We start from the raw sequence: 23,490 nt of genomic DNA, 5'->3' as shown, positions 1-23,490 counted from the left end.
TCCAAGGAGTGGCACAGCTGCTTTACAGAGAGGCTGATTTGTAGGTTAATTAAACAGCCATATTCTTTTGTGAAACACTTGAGGCTCGATAAATAGAGGGAGAGTAAAATTCCAGCAGGAGCAGATAATGAACTGAATGAATCGACATGACAGGTGCTGGATCCCTATCTTATTTATAGGAATTCATTAGAAGGATAAGGAAAAGGAGATCGTGATAACAAGATAAAGCAGCTCATGTTTGGAGAGGACTTTAAAAAAACAGAGTCTCGTGGGCGTGTGAGGGATCATCGCTGTAAACGTGATACAAAGGGAGAAATATTTCCCCAGTGATATCCTGATAGGGAAACTATGCTGGACGAGGGGAGTGCCTGGGCACACAGGGTAAAGCAGGGAAGGTAGATATCCCTTCCAGAATAATTGTCCATTCTTCTCATACCTTTCCCAGGTAATTACTCAGCCACTCGTGCTTGGCAGTTGCAAGGCATAACCTTGGGCTCTTTCCAGCCTCCAACTTTTCAGATCTAAATGGCACATCCCTGCCTGCACCTTCTGCAAAGCCAGTGAGGAAGAAGGAGGGCTAATTTTTCTGGTCCACCTCCTGGCTGGACAGAGGTGGAAGATGTTTCCCAGAGTGCTGGCTCAGGGCTTCAGCCCCCCAGCCTCTCCAATGTATCCTGGTGCTCCCAAGCACACCAAAACACTTTGGAGCACGGTGTGCACTAGGCCTGACAGCAGTCAATGGAAAAGCCATTTCATGCAAATCTGACTCTTGGCACTGATGTCTGGGTGATGCTTCACACGTGGGCCACTTTGAAAGGCTGGGGTTTTGAATCAAGCACAAGGCAGGATGCTTAAAGCCTTGGGACTCAGCTCTTGAACCCAAAATCCACAAGACTTACACTGCTTTCAGGTCAGGAACCCTTAACCCAGCTGTTGGACAGCTGGCAAGCAGCTCCTGTAGCTGAGCAATGCTCAGAGAGGGTAATTCCCTGGTCACCCCTGCTGATGCCCTGCAGCAGGAGTAGCCAGGTAAATCCTGACACCACACTGAAATCCCCAGGGCTCACCAATATGGCTCTGAGAACTGTTTTCACTCAAGTGCTCCAGGTCTCCAATGCACTCAGACACACCAGAAGAGCCCAGGATCTACACAGTGTAACCACTCTATTGCAGTCACCTTGGGACAGATAAAAGCAGAGCAGAGCAATCTTGACAGCAACAAGGAGCCTCAAGCCATTCACTAAAGAATCTTCTTCCTGCAGCAAGGTAGCTGGGCTTGCAGAGCCAGCCCCACAGCCCATCTCAGGATCTCCACGAGAAACTGCTCTAGTACAAAACAGGCTATGGTATGTATGGAGCAGATCCTGCCTGTTCTGCTGTTGAATCCTACGAGTATGGGTGAGACTTTTTGTGTGTAAACCATGGAAATATCTCACACCCCACTCCACTCCTCATCCGTAAGCAGGACACAGCCAGAAAACAAAACCTCAATCAGATCAAGTGTAATAACCCCACTCAGAAAAAATGTCACCTCTTTAAAAAGCCCCTGTGAACCTCTCAGACACCAAAAGTCCCTTATCCACAGCAGGAGGAACTTGGAGACATCATTCAGGACAGGAAAATACCCCTGGGTTATGCTGTGCTGCGGACAGTTCTTTGGACACCCCTTTTCTGTGTGTGAAGCACATGTGCTTCCCCCTGCTCCCCCCATCTGTCACCCCGCAAAATAAATTGCCACCCAGCTGTAAGCAGGCGATTCCCACCCCCATTCATTTGCCTGGCCCTCCTCAGTACCAGCTGGCCCCAAATCTGAGCCTGTCCCTGCCTTCTGCACACACACAGAGGTTTCCCTACCCCTCACAAGCCCCTGACAAAGCCCTGTTCTGAAACAGGGATGTGTAACTGAGATCCCAGTCCCCCCGGGCTGAGACCAGGGAATGGGTCCAACAGGCCAAACAAAAGATGAACAGAGAGGAGTCAGATTCTCCTGCCCATTTTCCACCCTAGGGGCCTGTGCAACCAGTGGGAGCTTTTCTGCTAACTTCCCTGGGTCCAGAAGGGGAGAAAGTGGCAGGGACTGGATGCGCTGCAGGAACCCATTTCCCTTCCAAGGCAAGAAACTTATTTAAGAGATTAGGTTTAGGGGCTGCATTACCAGCCAAGGAGATCCCAAATTGACTGGAAAATGCGTGGTGAAATCAACCCCACCATGACATCCTCCACCTCTCAGCTGGAGACCAGCAGACAGCGAGCACAAGGGAGCCAAGAGGCACCCAAATCACAGACCCAAGCCCAGCACTCCCTAATTCCACCTCTCACCCATCCAGCTGCTCAGTTAAATATGAAGAGGTGAGAAGTGCCTCTCTTCAGCCCAGTCAGAGCCATCAGCATGGCACACCACCATCATCCAGAGGTGGATCCCAGAGACCCATGGAGGGAAGCAGCAATTCCAGCCCCCAGGGAAGAGCACAGTGACCGCATGGTAGGGAATTCCAAAGCCAGCAGACAATGTAGCCGTCCTCCCCGGCTCAGCGCCGGCTGACAAACGGGAATAAGCCCAACTGAGCCATCCACCTCCCTGCCCCGGCAATTATTCTCTGAGAGAAAGGTTCAAAGCACTATTGTGATCAATTAAATCGAAAAATGAGCAGTGTCAGCTTGCAGCCCTGGGAGGATCCGGCCCTTTACTGATCTCTGAATTAAAAACGCACATCACAGCGTGCACAACGTACAGTTCCTACGGGGAAAAAAAGAAAAATCCTTTTTCTAGGCAGAAGCGTTCAGCACTCAGGGGACACAAAAAGACACGTACTGAGACATCCCTTGCAGGGAGAGGGGAAACCAGCCGCTCAGGTGAGTGTCACAGTACAGTTGTGCTCAGTTATTTCAGTTGGGAGCTCCTGGAAAAGCCATCAGTAAGTTCAAATCTGCTTTTCTCATACAGCTTTTGGGGAGGAGAGGGAGGGTTATCTATTATCCTTCCTTCCAATGCATCGGGTCTGCTGGAAAACCAGGGTAAGGACGAAATTCAGCCCGTTTAAAGGCACACGAAGATGGTCGATGTGAAGCACACTCCCTTTCCCCCCCGGCGTCCCCCACCGCGCCCGTCGGAGCGATCCCATCCAGCGGGAGCGGGGAGCGGAGCCCCTGGGGCAGGTGGGCGCTCACCTGATGAGGTTCTGCAGGCCCTGCTTGCTGGAGTTCCTCCTCAGGATCGCGCTGGTCATGGTGGCCAAGCCGCGGCGGGCAGGGTCCCGCTGCCGCCCCCTCCCCAGCGCCGCAGGCAGCCGCCCGGCACTGCGCGCTCCCGCGGCCCCCTCTCCGCCTTCAGGAAGTTCTGCAGCTGGTTTCCTTTTGTTTCTGCTAGCCCCCCCTGCTCCACACCCCCGGCTTGTCTCCTCCACCTCTACCTCCTCCTCCTCCTCCCCCTCTGCCTCGTGGAAGTGTCACGGGAGGATCTGTGGGAGCGCAGCCGCCGGCGGGCCCCGCAGCACAAAGCCCGGCGCTCCCCACTCCCTGCCGGGGGGATTCTCCCCTCGCTTTAACTCTCTTCTTTCCCTCCCTCCTTCATCCTCTCCAGCCTCCTCCTCCTCCTCCCCCCTTCTTTTTTTTTTTTTTTTTTCTTTTTCCCCCCACCTTTACCACTGCTCTTCTGATTACACAAAGCAACTAGGGAGCAGAAATTCAGGTTGGCAACTTGCGCTCGCTGGGCTGTAAATCACTCCCGCTCCATTCACGGCAGAAGTCTTGCGTGAAGGTCTCACATCCAAACAGTCCCCACAAGTCCGAAGGTGAGCCAAGAGTCACATTAATAGGAAAGGTGCTTTGCACTGGGAAATGCCACATCAGAGGAGAATGTTCTCCTGTGATGGAGATAGCAGCTGGATTTTGGGGGAAGCCACAGAGCTGCAGCCTCGGGCAGGCAAGCAGCCTACATCCTGATTCTGCTCTCAAACATTCCCCCTCACCTGCCTGAGTGACCAACTCTCCCATGCCTCAGTTTTCCCAGCCATCAAATTGGGCAGGAGGAAAAAAAATCTGGCTAAATCTGACTTGCCTCCATAAAACACCGATATTTCTGGAGATTAAAGAAGTGTATGAGTGTTTGATGAAGAACTAACATTGCCACCTGCTAAAACAAAATGCCCATCTGCCATGCATTCAGATGGTTGTTCTTCATGCCACCTCCTCATGGGAATAGACTTGGGAAGGAAAAACAAAAGAGTCTTTTTCCCTAACCTCCCTCTCCAGGTCCACATGTGCTTTTTTTTGGGGGGGTGAGATCTTCTACTATGCCAAATCAACAGGTGCCTGTACCTAGCAAGTTCCAGCCCTGCCTTATACTTGTCCATGATGGTGCTCATGGCATGGCTTGCCCATATTCCCCAAGCTAAGTGGGAATATTCCTCTGGCTGTCTCCAAACTGGGACCAGTTATGATGGAACCACACTTCTGAGACCCTAACCTTCCTTCTGCTTTCAGTCCCTCTCATCTCATTTATATGTTTCCTATCAATCACTTCTGCAGAAATGTTTCTTGACCCCTGGTAAGCTGAAATGGAGAAGTTGCCCATGAAATACACCAAGAAATCTCAATAAAAAGGAAGTGCCTTTCCTTTCCACCCTCCTTTCCACTGTCTCTTCATTTCAAAACAGCTTATTTTTTTCTCTGCAGGTATTTACTAAGCATTGCCTAAGTGATTATGAACAACAAAAACCACAAAGCACAGACACTGATGCCAGCCTCACTCTGTGGGCTGCTCAGATGATATCACACTGCCTATTTTTTCTTTCTAAATTCAGTGAGAAGATGCAAGAGATCCACCACAAAAGATCTCTGTTGCTGAAAATGAGTTTGTCCCAGCCCTGCAAGTACTTGCAGGAGTAATTAAGTTTAAGCATGTGAACATTCTTACTGACTTCAGCACAATTGGCCAGAGTTGAAATGAAGTGTGCACCTACAGGGTTTTCTTCTTGGAGAGAATCGGCCCAAACCTGCCACTGACTCCCATGGTCCGAGCCAGACAAGGATGCAACTTGAAGGAGCCCTGGCAGGAAGAGATGTAGTTAGGAGCCATGGGCCAGCCACAACTGGGGCTGAATGAAATCACTGCAAGCGCTCTTCATTCAGGCAAAGATGCCAGATGATCCACAGGGAGCTGAGGAGGGACAAGGAGGAAGGCAGCCACTGTCACCAGAAGGCAGAGCCTACCGGAGGCAACGGGACACTGCTACCTGTTGGAAGTGAGGTTCTCAGTGCAAATGGGCAAAGGGGAAAGCTGTTAATTGCCCCAGGAAGAGAGCCTTGGCTCCACACCAGCTTTAACTCCTGGAGGATGCCAGCATAAGCTCCTCATCTGGAAAGCACTTGGCCGACTTCCACCCCAGTTCCAGGACTGACTGCCTCTCAGAGATGGGGCTTTCAATGAACAGCGCTGACAAAAGCCATGCTTGGATGATGAAATGCAGGGCCAGGGAGAGGTCATGACATTAGCTCTTACTGGTCTAAGGTGCTAAGATAATTTGGAAACACCAGAAGTGAAGTAGTGAGGAAGGGGGTCTCTTAACTGCAACAGGCAGCAGGCAGAGCTCTGTTTTGCTCCCAGGGAGAGAAATTCCTGGTACTGAACTCTGCCCAGAAAAATCTTTCAAGGTGGCTGAACCACTCAACCTCTGGGGAAGGCTTCCTGCCCTTCTCCCTGGCTTTCATCTTTGAGAAAGATATTTAATATGACAAGAAAACTCATCCTTCCTCCAGCATCAGCAGGGTCTTGCAGGACCTCAGGGAGAGGAGAGCAGAGCAGGACCCACAGGTTGCAAGAAGGGAGGGAACTGTGCACTAAGAGATACACGGACAGGGTCACTATCCCCATCTCCGTGGGGCAGGGAGCATTTAAACCCACTATTCAAAAGCACAAAGGATGTGCCCACGGAGAAAGAACAGTGCAGGAGAAATCCCACACCACTGCCTCAGAGTGCAGAGGCACCTTGGGTCCCCTCTCCTCTGCCACGTGCATCAGCGTGAGTCACACCATCTATCCAGGAACAGTAAGGTCAGCATCAGTCCCACAGCTGCTCGGATCCTTTCACAGAAAAAAACTCCCTGCTCCCACCAGGAAGCGGGTAGGAGTACAGTGGACACAGGAAGAAAAACAAAGAATTAATTCATCTGTTATTTTTTGGCACAGCTTAAGCTAGGAGAACCACCATAAATCTCTGCAGCAAAACACCACACCACTACAGGAACTGCAGCACCTAGGAGCTCATTGTGTGGCATTGGAGTTTCCCAAAGCTCTTCCCAGCTGCAGGGAAAGCAGAGAAGGTGAAATGCTGGGAGAGAGAGCAGGTCTGCCTCCACCACTGTGGGAAGGAGGGCTGGAGTCCCAGAGAGATAGGGCTGCACCAGTTCCCGTTAATTACACAATCATTCTGCTATGTAGGACTAGTTGCAAAATCAGTTGAAGGCTCACACATGGTCAAGTGAAAAAAAAAGAAAAGAAACTAAAATGCTGTAGTCCTGCTAGTGAGGAAATACAGCTCAAGCATTTCTCTCCAATACTGCTGGGATGTAAACTACTGCTAGCATAAGGCCCAAAGTGCAGTCACTGCAAGGGCCAGTCCTTTCCAAGTGCCACCGTCTGCCAGTATGGTTTCCAGAGGTCCATGCCTGCACATCAGTGGTGGGATCCCACCCCGAGAAAATATTCTCACAGGAACAGCTTCACATCTTCAGCAAGGACTAAGAGCCCTATCTCAGCTGGAGACCCTGTGCTTCCACCAGCAGCACTAGAACAGTGGAGCAGATGGGGGGCATGTCTCTGGTTTGCATCTTTCCCTCTGCCATCCCAAACCTCCCCCCCTATCCTGACATCCCACCAGCCTCTCTTCACCAGGCATATGCATCCACCACTTTGATGGTAGCCTAGCAGACATCAGCATTTGCCCAGACCCCCAGGAGCCCCAGTTCAGGGAAAAGGGCACATCGTTGGTATATCAGATGCCTAGATGGTGTGGTTTATACATTGGCCTCATGGATGGGGTTTGCCCATGTCATCTTCACCTCGAATTCCCACTTAACTCAGTCCAGCTTACTCTGCCAGCACTCCCTTTTGGGCAGCCAAATACAGAGGCCAAGACAGGCAGTCAAGAGATAATCCCAAGGAAACAGCAGGACTAGCAGCCAAAAGCAGCACATTGTCTCCTTCCCACCAGAACAGCTCTTTACAAGCACCAAAGTGTGCTGCCAGGAGGGCTGGGCGCCTCACCTCTGCAATTAGCTCAGGGTACAGGGTGAGGAGTCCAGTCCCAGTGATGCTTCCCAGCAAGCCTTCCTCTGTCCTGGCCATGAGTCAGGAGAGGATATTCCCAAGCCAATGCACGACCCCATGGGTGTTCAGGGAGGGGGTGCTGTAGGCGGGAGCTGTCTTGGCTCAGAGTTGTTGCCAGGCCCGCGAACTCAGAGGAGCACCATGAAAAACATGAATAATTGTGGGTCTAAACAGCCAGCAAACACTGTGTCATACTAAGTCTGAAATATTTGGCATGGGATCAGTGATGACTTTCTGCCTATGATATCCAAAGAGGCAGAAATGAGAGGGAATCAGAAGCCAGATCTAGGAGCATCCTACTTCCTCTACCCCACTGCTACCTCTCACCCTCACCCAGAATGGAAAAGGAACACTCCCTGGGGAACTTAAGCGATACATCCATAAACCTAAAATCCCAAGAGTTTGCTCCATTAATCAATGAGAGAGGAAGATGCAAGCTTACCAACCTTGTAAGAAAAGATGTGTTTGTTCCAGGCGTGATACACACAAGGACAAAGGATGGATTGAAAAAACAGGGGAGGGAGAGAAGCATTAACGGAGCAGCCCAGCATAGTTAAAGGAGATCTGAGCCCCTGTTGCACTAAAGGCTGTGCAAACAGTGAGAGATCACCTGAGCCACTGTGGTGAGCCACCATCCAGGTTTTCCAGACCAGGGTCAAGGCCAAGAGACTCAGCCAAGCCCTGGGGGAGTGCAGCTGGTCCAGCATGTTGAGCCAGCATCATTACTGATACTGTGCACTGCTATCTACATATTAAGCTAAATCAACAAAGCCATTGGGAAAGAGACAGGAAGACAAAACAATGGCTGCAGATAAGACACTCCCATCCCACACAGGAGGGTCATTGCAGGACAAGAGAAGGACTAATGGCCTCGAGGAGACAGGCTCCATCTCTTAGGGATGCTTCTCTACCGCAAGACCAAGAAGCAGGACAAAGGACTCCAGCCAGGATGGATAAGATATAGGCAGCTGCTGCCAAGATGTTGTCTTCCCCTAGCAGACACTGTAGGAAATGTCTAAAGAGGCCTTTTTATAGCATCACATTGCTTTGTCACTAGTCTCTGCTCAGGAAGGTTTGGAAAGCTGCTGAATGAATTTGAATTTTGAATGTCTATTTAAAATAAACAGAGTGGCCTTTGCTTTGCCTAGGTGGATTAGATAGAAACAGAGCAGCTGAAAACACCTTCAGATATCTTCCATGTTGGGTATAAGAGGTGCACAGCCTGTAACAGAAGCACCACCTTCCTTCACCAGGTGGCATCTCTGTGACATGCTTAAGCATCACCCGAAGCCATGCAGCACATTTTGTTGATGGGCTCTGAGGTGAATTCCACTGCACGAGCGCAGCCCTGTGTCAAGCCATGCTGCTCAGCTGACCACGTAGCTTTCAAGAAGTAAAATACAGCTTCTGCCCAATATAAACTTATTAGCTCATCTGCAGCTGGCTCCAGGCTCTGATGCAGCACCGTGTTGTGCAACACAAGCAGTTTTAGCAACCATTAATCTCCGCTTTACACTGCCGGGCTGTTGCTCCAGCTGGGAGTAACGGGACATGAAATGGATAAGAAGGAATTCCCAAGAACCAAAGCCATACCCTCACTTCAAGTTGCCCCTTGTCCTGAGGAAAGGCATTTAATATCAGTTTGCCCATACCCATCCATGCTTCCCTCACTAAGCTGGGCAAAAGACAGGAGCTGATTTGGAAGGGTCTGCAGAAATATCATCAGGTATCCAAAAAGCTCAAAGACACATGGCTCTGTCAAAGGGGAAGATAGTCATTAATGCTCCAAAGTGAAGCCAAAAAAAATGCCAGGAGGAGCCTTTCTGCAAAAAGGGCAGCTCATGCTGTATGCAGGAAGATGACAACTGGAGGGGAGAAGCAGCAGAAGAGACAAATGCCACCCTGAGGAAGAAGTCCCACCAGAGCAGGGGTGCACAGCCTGTGTATTACAGTAGTCTGCCCTTCAAAAGAGCTCAGCTTGGGCACAATGCTGTCAGCTAACTGCAAGGAGGCACTTATTTGAAGAGGAAATTATTATTGTCATCAATTTTATTGGAGAAGAACTCTGCCCCTCCCAAATAGCTGGCAGCTGTGATTGTTTGGGGTCTGTCAATAGTTCAGGGTTTGTCAATGCTAATGGCTCCAAAGCAAGCTTGCACTGGAAAGGAAAATGCTTCTGCAGCAGAAAAGCACAAGATGCACAAGCACAGAAGAAGAGATCATATTTTCCAAACTATCTGGCAAGGACTTGATAAAAGGCACTGCACAAACTGTCTACTCAGCTGCAGCAAGCATCAGATACCTAGAGCTGGGAAAGAGGCTTCCTTGGTAATGCAGAATGAATCACTAACAAAAAAATCTGTTTTCAAAATGAGCATATAAGCAAAAGAACCAAAGACCTCCAGCTGATGCAAACTGGCAGAGCTTTATGGCAGGCAAAAGGATGGTGCTGACATACACTGGCAAAAGCATTTGGGCCTACGTGTCTGTGCAATAGCAAGAGAAATCCAAATAAATTGAGTCCGAGTCTTGCACATCTCAAATCAGTTGCTCACAGATTACCCCAAGTTTTCAGGCCACTCAATGCAAGTCACCAACTAAGCCAAGAGAAGCCCACTGAGTGCCATTTCCATTCATTAACAAATCCAGCTGGGTTTGCTCGTGGGTGGTTCCTCTCTACCCATGTATTCCTTGGACAGTTACCAGATGCACCAGGCTGCTAGGAACCACCAGTGCTCATGAGACAGGGTGAACCCAAGTAGTTCCTGGGTTTGACACTCCCCCATATGACTGACGATGGAGCTCTGCTGCCAGCCTCAGCAGCCCATCCCAGGAGGGACTTGTTTAAAGTAGCAAATAAGAGAAAATATTTTGTCTTGCCTTGCTGCACATTCTCCTGCAGAGGATAGGGGCTGCAGGAGTGGAGCCCCCAGAAAGCCACTGGAGACCTGCCCGTGAGAAAGACAACTCTGAGTGCCGAAACCTGGGATTAAGAGACTTCAACGGCTTCCTCACACATCTGGTGTGTGTTAGGAAGGATATACTGGCAAGGAAAACATCCATGGGCTCCATGTGGGGCTGCTTAACCCACTCATGACTGAGCCTCTGTGGGACATGTGGACAGGCTGAGGACTATGTGATACCTGGCCAAGCCTCAGGAGAGCTGGGCTCAAATCTCACTAGTGGCCTGTGCTTCCTAGACGATGCTGGGAAATCAGGGAGCAGTTCAGGTGCCTAAATATAGATGTCAAGCGTGGGATGTCTTGGGTTACCTAAGGCAGGTGCCAAGGCCTGGCAGATGTCACACAGGTCCAATAGGAAACCACCTCTTCTGGGTACCAAATCCACAGTGGGCAAATCCTGCAGTCAGGGCATCCCTCCCCCTTCCTAAACATCTCAACCTCAGCTGTCTGGCCTTGCAGTAGAGTTAACCTGTCCTCTTTTCCCTGAGGCAGTAGCCACAGGCATAGCCACAGAGCACCCACCCAGGTGACACCCTGACCTTGGCTGGGCACTGTGGGTACTCCTCTAGTACCAATCAGACCAAATTCATGTCATGCAGGACAGCTGCTTTCCCAGAATGTGCAGCACCACCTAGGACATATTTTTTGACCCACACCAGATGGCCATGATCCAGAACACAGCCTGGGTAAAGAGGCCTGAGTGCCTATCATACAAATACACCTGTGTGTCTCTTTCATTAATGTACAACCCCAAGGCTTCTCCTCATAAAAGGCTTTAGAACAGAACCACACCATGAAGATCCGTTCCCTGTCCATTTGGCTTCAAAGGATACCAAAGCACTTCCTCAGTAATCCCAAAGATTTAGCTTGCTGATGACTTTATTGGACTCATATTAAGGGCACAGGAACTGCAGCTCCAGGAGGTCCAAGCTGCTGTGCTAGCAAGGGGAGCAGAGCCCTGCCTCAGCTGCTCCAGGTGAGCAGGCACTGTCCCTCCCAGGCAGGTTTGCCAAGCTGGATTGTGCCAGGAGGGCTGCATGGGGAGGATGATGTGAGATCACCGAATCCTTGTGGTGTTCCCTCTGAGCCCCTGAGCACCACTGCAGGTTTGCAGTCAGTCAGAGCCAGATTAACACTCTCGGGAGCCCGGAGGTCACACCAGTGCCTCCTGGGGCCTGGGCAACAACTTTATTTGGGCCAGGATTCCCACCCCCCACAAAGAAAAAGCAGCTCCCAATTAAAACATGGAACTGATGAGGTCTTGGAGCACCTCCTGGCCGGGTGGTCTGTCCAGATGTGAGTCAGCGACCTGATGGAGGCAGCAGCCAGGCTGGATGAGTTCCTAGCTGGGAGCAAGCCGAGCTCTGGGGAGAGCAGCAGGGCAGCAAGGAGTCAGCTCAGCCCCCAGGCAGACCCCACAGTTGGGCACACAGGTCACAGGGGTGACAGATGCAAAGGGGGATGCAGGCAGAGCATCAGTCAGGGCTGGATTAGCAAGGTCAGTGAGGGTCAGAGCAGAGGGGCCCAGGATCCCCCGGGCATGCCAAGGTTAAGCACTTCCCTGCTGCACAGCCAGCCCTTCCAGTTACCACAAGGTTTTCAGATTTGGAGGAAAGCCCTAAACCTTCTGAAGTAAGTTCACCTTACAGAATCCAGGGGCAAGAGATTCCCACAAACTTCAGAGCCAGACTTCACATCAAGAGTTTTAAAAAATCCAGCCTTCCGGCCAGTGGAGAGCCTTCTGTGTTTTAAGAAGAAAAGTGCAATTCAAATTAGGGCTGCTGGGCAATCCCTTGCTTTAACACACACTTCTCCAAACCCATAGCTTTACATAGCAAAATAAGCTCAGAGGCAAGGCAAGGCAAGGCAAGCCAGGCCTTATTTATTTTTTTTTCCCCAAGGAGAAAAGGACAGTGAAGGCACCTGATACCTCCTATAATTAGAGACAGTTCTTTATCCTTAATGCCACTGCCAGAGCACCTATATCCAATTTGGAAACCATAAGTATAGCCCAGCTTCATTAAATAATCCATCTGGCCCTCCCCTGTTAATTTCCCTACTATTTTTCCACTTTAATGAGCCCAGCTGGGTCAAACTGTGACCAGTTACTCCTGAGCAGGGATCAGCCATCCCTCCATTCCACCCCCAAGGAATCTGGTGTACTGAGGGGTCCAAAAGCTCTCCAAGTATCAGTTTTCCCAGACCTCCTTCCAACCATGGGTATACTTAGCAACAGCAGTCATTTCAGCAAAGACCCTTGAGACTCTTCTAAGGATCTGGAGAATTCAAGACAGCTGGGGATGGACATGGTAAGGAAGAGCCTGGGGCTTGCTGGCACAGCACAGGCTCTCCCCAGGCAGTGACCATACATGGGCTGCTGAGGACTCCCTGCCCTGCAGCTCATGGGGTGGGAAGCCCCAGGAGGAAGGAGACAGGGGAATTTGGGGAAAGCCGACCTCATCTCAGACCCCACAGATGAGAGAAATCTGCCGCGTAAGCTGTGCTGTCTCCCAGGTGCAGATACCCTGCAGAGCACATCCCAATGGATTTACACAGCCATGCGTATGGAAACTAAGAGCAGGGGTTACCTGGAGCCTCCAGAGCTTTAAGGAGAGAGCTCTGACTAACAGACCCAATACATACTGGGCTCCCAACCTCTCCCCATCAAGGCAGGACAACCCAAACAACCACCTCTCCAGAGCTCCCCTCCAGCTTCCTGCTTATCTGGGAAGGCTCACATCACAGCCGTTTCCCATACAGCCATTCCAGCTAATGGAAGAGAGCATAACACCAGCCAGGCTTAAGCAGTGTTACACCAGCATCAGCAGGACTTTGCCAGTATGTCCCAATTTGTGTGAGTAAGCAGAGCAGGCTATGTTCAAATTCAGATCTCTAGGATATTTGCTAATGCAAGCTCCTCTTCTATATACACTGGGCACAGTTAAATAGACAAGGTTCACTGTTTAGGGAAACACAGCACCCATGTTTTTCTCCTGACATCTCCCACTGTCCATTACACTCAGGAGCCTTGAGATTTACTTTCCTGGCAGCTCCATCACAAGATTGGCTGTTCTCAACTCCATCATGTTTTGAGCTGTCTTAAGAGCATTGTCCTAACTCCATCTGTACACAGATCAGCCTGAAAAGAGCTTTTTCATCAAGGAGAGGAGATCAGGGAGCTAAGCTAGCCACAGGGTGAGAAAAAGTAGAGCCTAACAGTAAACATTTCCTTCCTCCATTTTGGGAGTAGAAATCACCAGAGTCTTGCAAGCGTTTAAGCAGCACAAGTAAAAGCGAGAGAAATTTCTTAAAAATATGTAACTATTATACAAATTGTAAGGGAAAAGTAATTCTTCACATTTTTAAGACAAAGAGGATCTCATTTCTGGTTGCTATTTTTGCCATCAAGTTTCATATGTCATTAAGATTCTAAAACACAGCTAGAGAGGAAAGGATGTGCCACCCTGCTGTCAGTGTTCACACTCTCTTTGAACAAGGCTGTAAGGGTCTGCGTGCTACAGAACAGACTCCTCCAGACAGCCTTTTATTTAGCTGAAACTCCAGGAGGAAACAGAAAAGCAAACAAGCTGACCCAGCCCCACCAGCAGACCCCACGGGTGGCCCTGCCTGTACCAAGGTAGCTGCATTTACTGCAGCAAGAGGGGAACAGGAAGGTTTGACTGCTTTGGGCCACGCACAGCACCTCAGCTGCTGCAAGGTGAGCTGAGCCTGCAGCAGAGGCACAGCCAGGCTGGAGCAATGCTGGGAATCACATCCATCCCGGAGCTGAGGAAACCCCTGTGCTCCCCCAGCAGCCAAGGCTTCCCCTTTGTTTCGGCAGCGAGTCATGCACAGAGCCTTCCAGCACCTTTTGAAGCTTCCAGTCAAATCTTCAGCCAAGGCTAATTGCTGTCAGGTGTCAGCCGAAGCACTTGCTGCAACCACTGATGACAGGAGATGACACACCTTTCTCCTCTCATTGTCACTCAAGGGTTCTTTTTTCCTGTCAACATTAGCTGCACTGGCTCTCAGAAGCACTGGGGAGAAATGCTAATGCAAGCTTTGAAGCTGGAGGTGAAAAATCAGGCAACCTCCTAAGCTCCCTGGATGCTCAGCCTGAACCCAGTCCAAATCTGAGTACTTCTGGGTGATGCACTTTGGCCGAGCTTGTCTGCCTCCACCACAGATGGGTGTGGTCTCTGCTACTGATCTGTCTTCTTTTAGCCCCCGTAGAAAGCTGTCTGTATTCGAGTGAAGAGACCCCAAATTTTGCAGTCACTGCTGATAATGCAATAAAGCAGAGCAGAGGCACAGGGAGACATATAACTTTACAGCAGCCAGCCTGAAACATTGCCAGGTTAATTCGGCTGGAGATACAGGGGATGCACAAAAAATAAGATGTGCCCAGCAAGGAAAGGAGAGATCTGATCTCCACATTAGAGAGGTCTTAGAGATGGGGCTGATTTCAGCCACAGAGCAGCTCCAGGTCACCAGACCCCTCATTTGAGCTTGCCTGCTTCTGGAGCTGGGGTTCCCCACTTGATCAACTCCCTCCCAAGGGCTTCAAAAGGGATGAGAACTTTACAAAATAAAAGTCTTCTCCTAGCTGGAGAAGCTTTTCAAAAGCCTGGCAGAACATCTGACCCATTCCAGCCTCACGGATCGTCATTGTTCTGACTGCACATCCTCCTTTCCCACCATCATCCCCCCAGCTTCCCAGCTTCCCAGTATCCCGGGACTAGAAGGCAGCTGTGGTGTCCCCAGGCCTCACCTCTCGTTCTCCCCAGGGAATTCATCTCCCACTTGGCTCACTCCTTCTGCACCCTCCTGGCACTCCTCCGAGTCTGACATCTTGTCCCCTGGCTGGCACAGCAGCCCCACGGACAGCTCCAGCTGCCGCCGTTTCGCTTTTCCTGTGCTCAGCAGAAGTGAGCTGTGCCGGAAACTTCATGGGCTGAGGGTTTGGGGGGATGGGAGAGGGCAGAGGGAAGGTGAATCTGGGTTTTTTTTTGGTTGGGTTTTTTTTAAAAACCATTGAGACTGATTTAAGGTTTTACTTGTTGGCAGCTAGAAATTTGGAAGTGCTGGGCTAACCCAAAAGAAAAGTGGGCAACATGGACATTCCCACCATGGCAGGGAGAGGAGTGACCCAATGCTCCCCCAGCTGCCCATGCCACTTTGGTGACAGCCATCATCTCTAAACCACAATACCCTACACTGTACCAGTCCCAGGGTGCTGCTGCAGGTGCTGTGGAGGTTGTCCTGACTTCACACCTCTCAAATCCCACTGGAGCCGAAGGGTCTGCTTCTGCCCTGCAATGCCACCCCTCTCCCAGCTCTTCCACATGGCTTCCTGCTGGTGCCATCATGGGTTGAGGTTCTGCAACACATCCTGGATCTTGGACTATTATCTCTTTGTCTCTTCACAATAGGGGAAAGGCATGAGCATCTGCAGCTTTGGCGGGGGACCAACAGCAGAGAGGTTTCTCATTTCCTCAGCACAGCCCCTGCCAAAGCCTCCTCATCCCCACCAGGATCCCCACAGTGAGGCAGTCCCTGCTGGCACCATGGCACGAGTCGGGGTCTGGCCACCCAGGCAGGCAACACCCACCTCTCCCACCAAAGCTTTATTTACATCACTGCTGCTACGATGCAGCTCTTCACAAAACTAAAGAGAAATGGCACCCAGTCAGTGTCCCTGAGCCCGGTGGGGCAGCAAGGACAGTGGGGAGAGGAGGACAGGAGTGGAGAGGCAGGTGCTTAGGACTCGCCAGCCTCGAACATCTTCTTCCTGCCCTCCATGCCAGACTTCTCCTCAATGTTCTTCCTCCAGTCACCGACATCGCGGAGATCCTTCTCCTGGGGAGGGATGGTTGCATTGGTGTGAATGGTGCCCCCCAGGGTAAGAACCCACCTGGAAAGGGCCCCAGACCTGTCCACCCATAGAAACCCCCATGTCAGATAGAGGAAACCAGTTCCACCCATGCTATACATCCTTTTGAACTGCACCCTCCTGTTTCAACATCATGGGTGCCAGAGGAGGAAATACTGAGCAGGAAGAAGAAAGTTATGGAGGAAGAGTCATTCTCAACCCTGTCTATAATACAGGGAGGTGTGAGCCCTGAAGAGTGGGGGGCAAATCCTGTTAGGGAAAAGGGGAAGAGGGAAGGAATACCTTCTCAGTGTCCTCCTTCTTCACTTGCTTCAGGTTGGCTCGGAGGTCCATGCAGACCTTGTGCTTGGAGCCCAGCAGGGCCCGCAGCATGGCGTCTGCGGACATGCGCACCCTGCGCAGCGGTGGCCGCTTGAACTTGCCACGCAGGTCAAAGAGTTTCTGGCTCAAGTCTTCCAGCTGGGGGGATGAAATGAGGGAGGCAGAGAGAGAGCAGGGCATGGGTTTCATGAGATGGACACAAGCAGTGCAGGGAGGCATGAGGAATGGGGTGGAGACTCCTCAGAAGGACGGCTGCAGAGGAAACTCACCTCCTTGGTAGTCTTCTGTAGCTTCACCTCTGTGTCATACCTCTCCTCATCCACTGAGTCTATCTTGGCATGAAGCTTTTTGCACAGCTCCTGTGAGAAAAGCAGAGAGGGATGTTGGCTGCTAGGACCCACACATGTTTCCTCTCTCCTGACCACTCTGGCTCTGAAAGCCCTCAGTCCAGAAGACTAAATGGGATTGAGGTGAAGAGTGGCTCATCAGCCAGCTCCTAATCTCCATGCTACTGGCTTCACACAAATGCTGCCTCAACACATCATTTAAAACATATTTTTCCTGCCAGCCTGGTCCCTTTTCTTTGCCTGCCTCTCAAGCCAGCTGCATGTTCATCTGGCTCCAGGGCAATACAGGTGAGAAGAGGGTCAAGATGAGAAGGCCAGTCTAGATCCACCAGGCTGACTGATGGAGTCAAATCTTTTCTGCTCCATCACTTAAAGGGTTAAAGAAGTCTGTACCTGAAGTTCCTGCATGGATCCTGGAAGTGACAGAGGAGGGCAATGTTCTGCCAGGTAGTTTTGCTTTTCCACTTCTTTAGCAGCTGCTTCTTTTTCTATTTCAGTGGCAGCAAGCTGGAGCATAGCACTCTGGAAGGCAGCAGGAGAAGGGTCAGTGCAGGGTGGAGGCAAGGAAGGAGGGTAGTGGGGTCATCAGGGGAATGGAGCCCTGATGGAGAGGCAGCTTGGGGAGTTCCCATCAATACCACCATTTCCAAGCAAGGGATACAATGGAGACCCAGCAAAAAGTGGGGTGGGAGGCCCTCATGTTGTGGCCTCTTCTAGTAGGGAGAGTGCTGAGAGCTGGCTGGCTTGGGATGGTAGATGGGAATGTCAGGACACACATCACACAGCCACAGCAGTGCCACATACCTTCAGGTGCTGCCGACGGGCAGTGGCTGCCCTCCTCTTTTTCTGCAAGTGGAAGAAATGAGAGAAAAGCAGGTTATCAGGTGCCCATTCCCCTTTCCATTGCCCTTCCCCATGCAATGCCACAGTCCACCAAGGACCTGCAGCCCTGCCAGGTAGATGGCTCCAGACAGGATGAACAGCTTGACACAGTTGGTCCCCAAACCAGCAGCACTCAAGGAAGAGGCTCCCTGTTGAACCCAGCTTTGCCAACCTCCGGTACCTAAAACCTACAAGTCCCTCAGGAAAAGATAACGAGGGTGATAAACTTGAAAATATATGTATAAAATATTACTTCAGAGTTGGCTTTCTTGGGACTTTTAGCCTTTTCTCTAATTCCCTTTTCACTCAGATGTGTTTTACTTTGTGCTCAAGCTAATGACCCCTTTCTCCCTGGGCACTCAGGAGGTGTGGGATGTCTTTCTGAGCAGTCCAGGGCATGTGTCCTTGTGACACTCTGGTGACAAGGATAGCCAGGCAGGGGAAAATATGAAGGCTGTGTAATTTCTTGGAGATGAAAAGACCCATTGCAAGTGATGCTGAAGCAGAGGTTCATCACAGCTGGAGGACAGACACAACTACAGGCTGCCCTTCTCTATTTGTCATGCTGGACCAGCAGCAGCAGGACTCCTATTTATAAAAAAACCACAACTTCTGCATTTCAGCTCTTTCCTGAGCATTTCACCCAGAAGACTGAGTGAAATGTCTGAGTTGGGCTGGCCCAGGGGAAACACATCTGATATGCTGAGGGGTGCGGAGTAGAACACAGCACTTGGTTGTGGGTCTGTGCTGCGCAGAGGAGGAAGTGGATAAGGATGTGCAGAGTGAAATGTAACAAAATCTGATATGTCTTGCATATGCAAATGGTGCCAAGGTCCTCCTGACAGGGCTGGAGGGCTCTGCAGAGTAAAGGCATCCAGCTCAGAAATGCAGCACACTATTAACCATCAGATAATCAGATCCCTGGAGGGCTGTTAGTCCAGGGCTTATTCTCCATCTGAAAACTGGTACCTTAGCAAAGAGGGTTTGATGGGGAGTAAAAGAACATGTTGGATATCAGCACCATGTTGTGGAGTTTCTATGTGTCCCTGACATCCTCTTTTCTCTCAATGAGAATAAGCTTCAGCTTGCAGTGTTTCAGACATATGGCGAGATGCCAAGCAGAGATGAAGGATGGAACAATTTTCTAAGAGGAAATGTGGAGTGACAAAGCCACGAACAATCCTCCCACACCTTCCCCTGCATTTCTCCAAACGCCCCCAGCCCCACCTGGCTCTGCCAGAAGCCAGGGAAAACTTGCTAAGAATGCAACCTCCACCCTGCTCACACTCCCCTGGATCCAGGTCTCCTTGGATTGCCTTTGAGAAGTGATTTGTCAGTGCTCAGTGGGTAAAAAATGAAGGGCTAGATATGGGGAATGAGGACAGGATGCTGGGCCAAGGGCCGGATGGTGGATGGATGATAAAGGAGAGGTGGCTCTGGACCACTGCCTTCCCAGCACCATCTCGTGGCCGGCTAGGGAAGCAGGAATGGAGGGAAAAAAGGCATCTAACTCCAAGCCAGGAGGCAGAAAAGTCTTTCAAAAGGGAGTTTTCTTCTCCTTGCCATGTTTACTAGGACGAGTCAGCAAGAAAGCCTTGCCATGACCCATTCTTCCCACACACACCCCCAGCAGCTGATTTTCCTAAGGAGGAATGGTGAAGCCAGGACTGCTGCCATGAGCATTGCTAAAGGAAGAACCCCAGCAAAACACACTTACCTCTTCACTGTTCAGGAAAAGCAGATGGACAAGGAAAGGAAGGAAGAGAAAGGAGAAAGAGGGGAAAAAGGCAATTAGTTAGCATCCTAACTGGAAACAAGCAGAAGAATCTTAACAAGCATAACAAATTGGTGGTTGAACAAAAGTTTTTAAATACCAACAATATATTAGAGACAGAAAAATGGGAACTTACTCAGACATCTTGGTTTAGATGTTTGTGAGCCTGAAATGAAAACCAAGAAAAAAAATTCATAATTATTCATGCTGGTGGTCACTTTCTTGGGTTTGAAAACAAAGCAAGACACCTCCAAAAAATAAAAAGAGGAACAGGTCTGTTCTTATTTCCCAATTTCACCAATTTTTCATCATATAGGGAAGTAGGCTGCGGTTTGTAGATGAGAGGTAAACATCTCCTCGTAGCAACACAAACCTCACCATCAAGGGACTTGTGGAAAAGGCCAAATGAGGCTGAACCAGAAAAAGAGATCAGTGACAGTGATTACTGCAGGTATGTTTCTTGTCTGACCTCCAGGAAACCATTTTATTCAGCAAAGGAAGAAAAGGCAAAAGCTATTTTCAGTTTACTGCTTTACTTTGCCATTCAACCATACTTCATAAACAAGAAATACCCCAAATCCTGCAAAGGGTTGGCAGTGACCCCAGGTGACAAGGAAGGACTTCAGAGGATGCTGCTGCCTGTGTATGCACTCATTCTGTGGGACAGGGGAGCCTGTTGCAGCAACCTCAGCACAGGTAACGTAGAGCAGGGTTGGAAGTCGTGGTTCAGTTGACACAGGCACAAAAAATTTCCCCAGACAATTCCTTGCATTTGCTTTAAGTGGAAATTTTACACACACAATGCAGCGTATTGGGGGAGAGATGGAAGAGCACCTTTGCTTTGCTGTAAACTATTTCCACCTAAATTGAATTCTATTTTTCTAGCCGAGCAGTATCTGCTGCTTGCATCTCCTAAGACAGTGCTTTGCAGAGCAGACAAGACTCCAAAACAGCCGTCTGGGAGGCTCTGTCAGCAGGGGAAGTGTTAACGGGGGCTCATGCCCGAGGCAGGAGGCACAGCTTGCACGGCCAAGGAAACTTTATCCTGGAAAATGTGCAGGCCCATCACATTACTTCAGAGAGGAGGGGGGAAAAGTGCTTCTAAAAATGGCCAGGGAGCTGCAGAAGGAGCTGCAGCTGTCTCCTGGGACGGCAGCCTTTCCCCGGTGCCAGCCCCCGTGACTCAGGGAGGTGGCAGCGATGCGGCGCGCAAGCCGCCGCAGGTGGCGAGCTGCAGCTGGGGACCGAGGGACGCTGGCTATTTTTACTGACACCCCTGCCCCGCACACGCTCCCGCTCCGGCCGCGGCCACGCCGGGGAACCGAGGGGACAACGCCGGGCTGCAGCTCGCTGCCCGCGGCGTGGGCTTGGGATCACCTGTTCTGCCGGCAGGACGCCGTAAATTTGGATGTCGGTGCCTGTCCGAGGGTGTTTTTGGGGAGGAAGGCACTGCGAGGGCCGCGTAGGGAGCTGGAGGAAGGGGTGTCAGTAGGGAGTGCAGCCGAGTTACCGCAGGCAAGGATCCTGAATCCTTTGGCCCTGGGGAGGTCAGCTTGCCCTCACCATTCACACTGGGAGCAGAACCATGTAAGGGAGAGGAAAGCACGAAACCAAAAAGAAAAAAGCTCACTGGAACAGACAGAGGGAGATTTTCTGATGCACAGACCCTGTCCAACAGGCAAAGAATGGAAAAAGTTTTTTTAGCACCCCTGTTTCTCCCAGCAGGTCACTCCCACCTGGTATTTATCTCCCTAATACTCAGGTAAGTAAATCTGCTCCCCCATCACTCCCTAAGCCGGGTCATTAGGAGATATGCAAAAAGGCTCACCCAAGTCCGCAGGAGAAAATCAGTCGTGCTGGCTGGACAGGATGGACAGACAAGCCGCAGGCAGCTGGCGGAGTAAGGAGGTATAAAAGGGCTTCTCGGGTGGCTCAGCAGAAAATCCACCTTCTCTTTAAGGGCATGGAGACCTTCTCAGACCAATGATGTGCAAGAATCCGCTGTGCACCTCCCTTGGCTGGGGCAGGCCAGGCCAGCAGGAGAACAGGAGAGGGGAGCCTCCAGGGAAGGAGGGGTGGGGAGGAGGAGAACATCTTCTACCCATGGGGTCTGGAGGAGCTGGAGAGGTGTTTTTCCTCAGAAGTGCCAAGGAGGGAGCCTTCCTCTCCCTCCTCCTGCCACCAACGAGTTATAATAAATACAGCCTGGGCTCCCTGCATGCAGCCATCCATCTGCAAGGCCTCTAATAAAAATTTCCCCTTCGAACAGTGGCTTACCCATGGACAAGGGCATGACTCAGTTCGTCTCCAAGGGCTTGGAAGCAGCTCTGCCCTTCAGGAAGGAAGGAAGAGTTTGCACCCCAAAAATCCACTGCTGACAGCATATGCAAGAGCAATCCTTTAATTAGCCATCCAGCACTAGCATGCTTTTTTAACCTCACTTATTTCCCTCACATGTGAAATATTTGCAGCTCTTCCCTGTGTGAAATATTTCAACACAACTCCATTTTTTTGAAAAATAGGCTGTGGAGTTGCTGCAGGCAGCCCCAAGCCTCAAATCCAGCTGGGGGGTGGGCAGAGGCAGTGGAGCATGAGGGAGCAGCCCCATGCTGACAGCAAGAAGGGTAATCCCTCTGTGGGATGACCCAGACCCATATTTCCACGGATCTGAAGGAGAAGCAGGTGGAAGCGTAGCTGGAAATATTCGCCAGCCCTGGTCACAGCACATGTAGTGTATGTGTGTAGGGGATCCCATGGAGACAGGGACCCAAACAGCTCCTGCTCTCCTCCCCCAGGCCAGGCGCTCCCTCCTCTTCCAGCCGGGGTTTTTTAGGCTGATTCAGACATGGCCCTGACAATATTTTCCAGGCGCCTCCCAGACATTATACAGATAGTGGCAAATCCCTTGCTGCAGGCTTCCTGTTTCACCACCTTCAGCACCACACAAGTAGTGCTGCAGATGCTGCTGAAGGAAGACCAAATCCTTGGGATGGGGCTGGTTTGCCATGGTAGCAGGTGGAAGAGGGAGTGACCCCTAGCATGGGCAAGGCTGGATCCACAGGGAATTTGTCCTGCCAAAATGTTGCCACGACACATTCTGGCCACTGCTGGCCCATCAGTCCTCCAGAGAGCACCTCAGCTCTTGGTGGAGGAATCAAAACTGGAGGAGCTCTCCATTCAAAATTCCCCACAGCCAGGGAGTTTCCTTCAGCAATGTGAGGTGAAGGTGTTCTGGACCTTCTGGAGCCCAGACATGCAGCACAGCAAAAGAGATCTGCTTGGAATTCAATGTCCACTGTCCATGGCATTGATGTTCCTCAGGTGGATGCAGTCAGTTACCTGAGTGATGATGGGTCCTGTGAAGGGGCAACACACAGATTTCTGACCACTGGGCTCCTTGGGATGTGGCTTTTTCTTCCAGTTCCCCCTGAGGGTTTTCTTGGAGCTGGCATGTGGTGCAGGGGGCTGGAATTGGGCTCAGAGCCCCACAACAGTGGCAAAAAGAAGGACAAGTGAGAGCTTGGCCTTGAAGGGGAGTCTGCCAGAGAAGGCAGGGGAAGAGCAGGGGTGAGACTGGATCTGTGGGCCTGCATCAGGGACCCCATGTTGTGGACTGCCCCTCTGCTCTCAGCCTCATCCATCTGCCAAAAAATATAAAGGAAAGGATTAGTAAGACCACAAAAACTCATTTCTCCAGCTGCACGAGCGAGGAGACATGAGCTGGTAGCTGGCTCTGCCCAGAGCAGCACTTAGAGACACTAGAGGCTCTGAAGACCTTGCACATAACCAGCTCAAATGTCCAGCCATCCTGTTGCCCTGGGATAGGCACAAACATGCTGTAAAGGCTCACATGGACCTGTAGACCAATCTTGCTGGAGCAGTCATTGCCTCCTGCTAATGGTGCTAAGAAGAGTGACCAGGGTATCCTGCCAGGTTGCAGGACTATGGACACCACATCCCCATCCTTCTCTTCATGCACTTCA

The 23,490-nt window shown here is 50.8% G+C and overlaps 2 protein-coding genes and 2 long non-coding RNA genes across 5 annotated transcripts in view; 1 reads left to right on the top strand and 3 right to left on the bottom strand.

The window, feature by feature from the left end:
- The window catches only part of LSP1 (lymphocyte specific protein 1), a 48,988-nt gene extending 33,197 nt beyond the window's left edge, over window positions 1-15,791 (bottom strand). The window contains exon 1 of one of the 2 annotated variants that reach the window (XM_085062848.1): window positions 15,062-15,791. In XM_085062848.1, the coding sequence (XP_084918974.1) occupies window positions 15,062-15,141 (80 nt within the window). In that variant the 5' untranslated portion in view covers window positions 15,142-15,791. Of the gene's footprint in view, window positions 1-3,168; window positions 3,380-15,061 lie in introns of those variants that run through there. The other variant, XM_085062849.1, reaches the window with a different exon arrangement.
- LOC146436540 (uncharacterized) lies at window positions 1,337-4,611 on the top strand. The gene is made up of 2 exons (XR_014852698.1): window positions 1,337-2,482; window positions 2,771-4,611. It is a non-coding gene; the product is annotated as an uncharacterized LOC146436540 (long non-coding RNA).
- A 111-nt stretch (window positions 15,792-15,902) lies between the features above and the next one.
- Window positions 15,903-17,776, bottom strand: TNNI2 (troponin I2, fast skeletal type). Its single transcript, XM_085062876.1, has 5 exons — window positions 17,656-17,776; window positions 17,245-17,373; window positions 16,774-16,863; window positions 16,466-16,642; window positions 15,903-16,149 (listed from the first exon to the last, which is right to left on the bottom strand). The coding sequence occupies exons 2-5, from the start codon at window positions 17,365-17,367 to the stop codon at window positions 16,051-16,053; spliced, it is 489 nt and encodes a 162-aa protein (XP_084919002.1). The 5' UTR covers window positions 17,368-17,373; window positions 17,656-17,776; the 3' UTR covers window positions 15,903-16,050.
- Window positions 17,777-19,638: 1,862 nt separating this feature from the next.
- On the bottom strand, window positions 19,639-22,380 carry LOC146436537 (uncharacterized). The gene is made up of 2 exons (XR_014852697.1): window positions 21,336-22,380; window positions 19,639-19,673 (listed from the first exon to the last, which is right to left on the bottom strand). It is a non-coding gene; the product is annotated as an uncharacterized LOC146436537 (long non-coding RNA).
- Window positions 22,381-23,490: the final 1,110 nt, after the last annotated feature.

Source organism: Lichenostomus cassidix, chromosome 5 (genome assembly GCF_008360975.1).
Source record: "Lichenostomus cassidix isolate B80296 chromosome 5, HeHo_3.0, whole genome shotgun sequence".
Taxonomy (NCBI): domain Eukaryota; kingdom Metazoa; phylum Chordata; class Aves; order Passeriformes; family Meliphagidae; genus Lichenostomus; species Lichenostomus cassidix.
The sequence above is the reverse complement of the archived record's forward strand: the minus strand, read 5'-3'. Positions and strand labels throughout refer to the sequence as shown.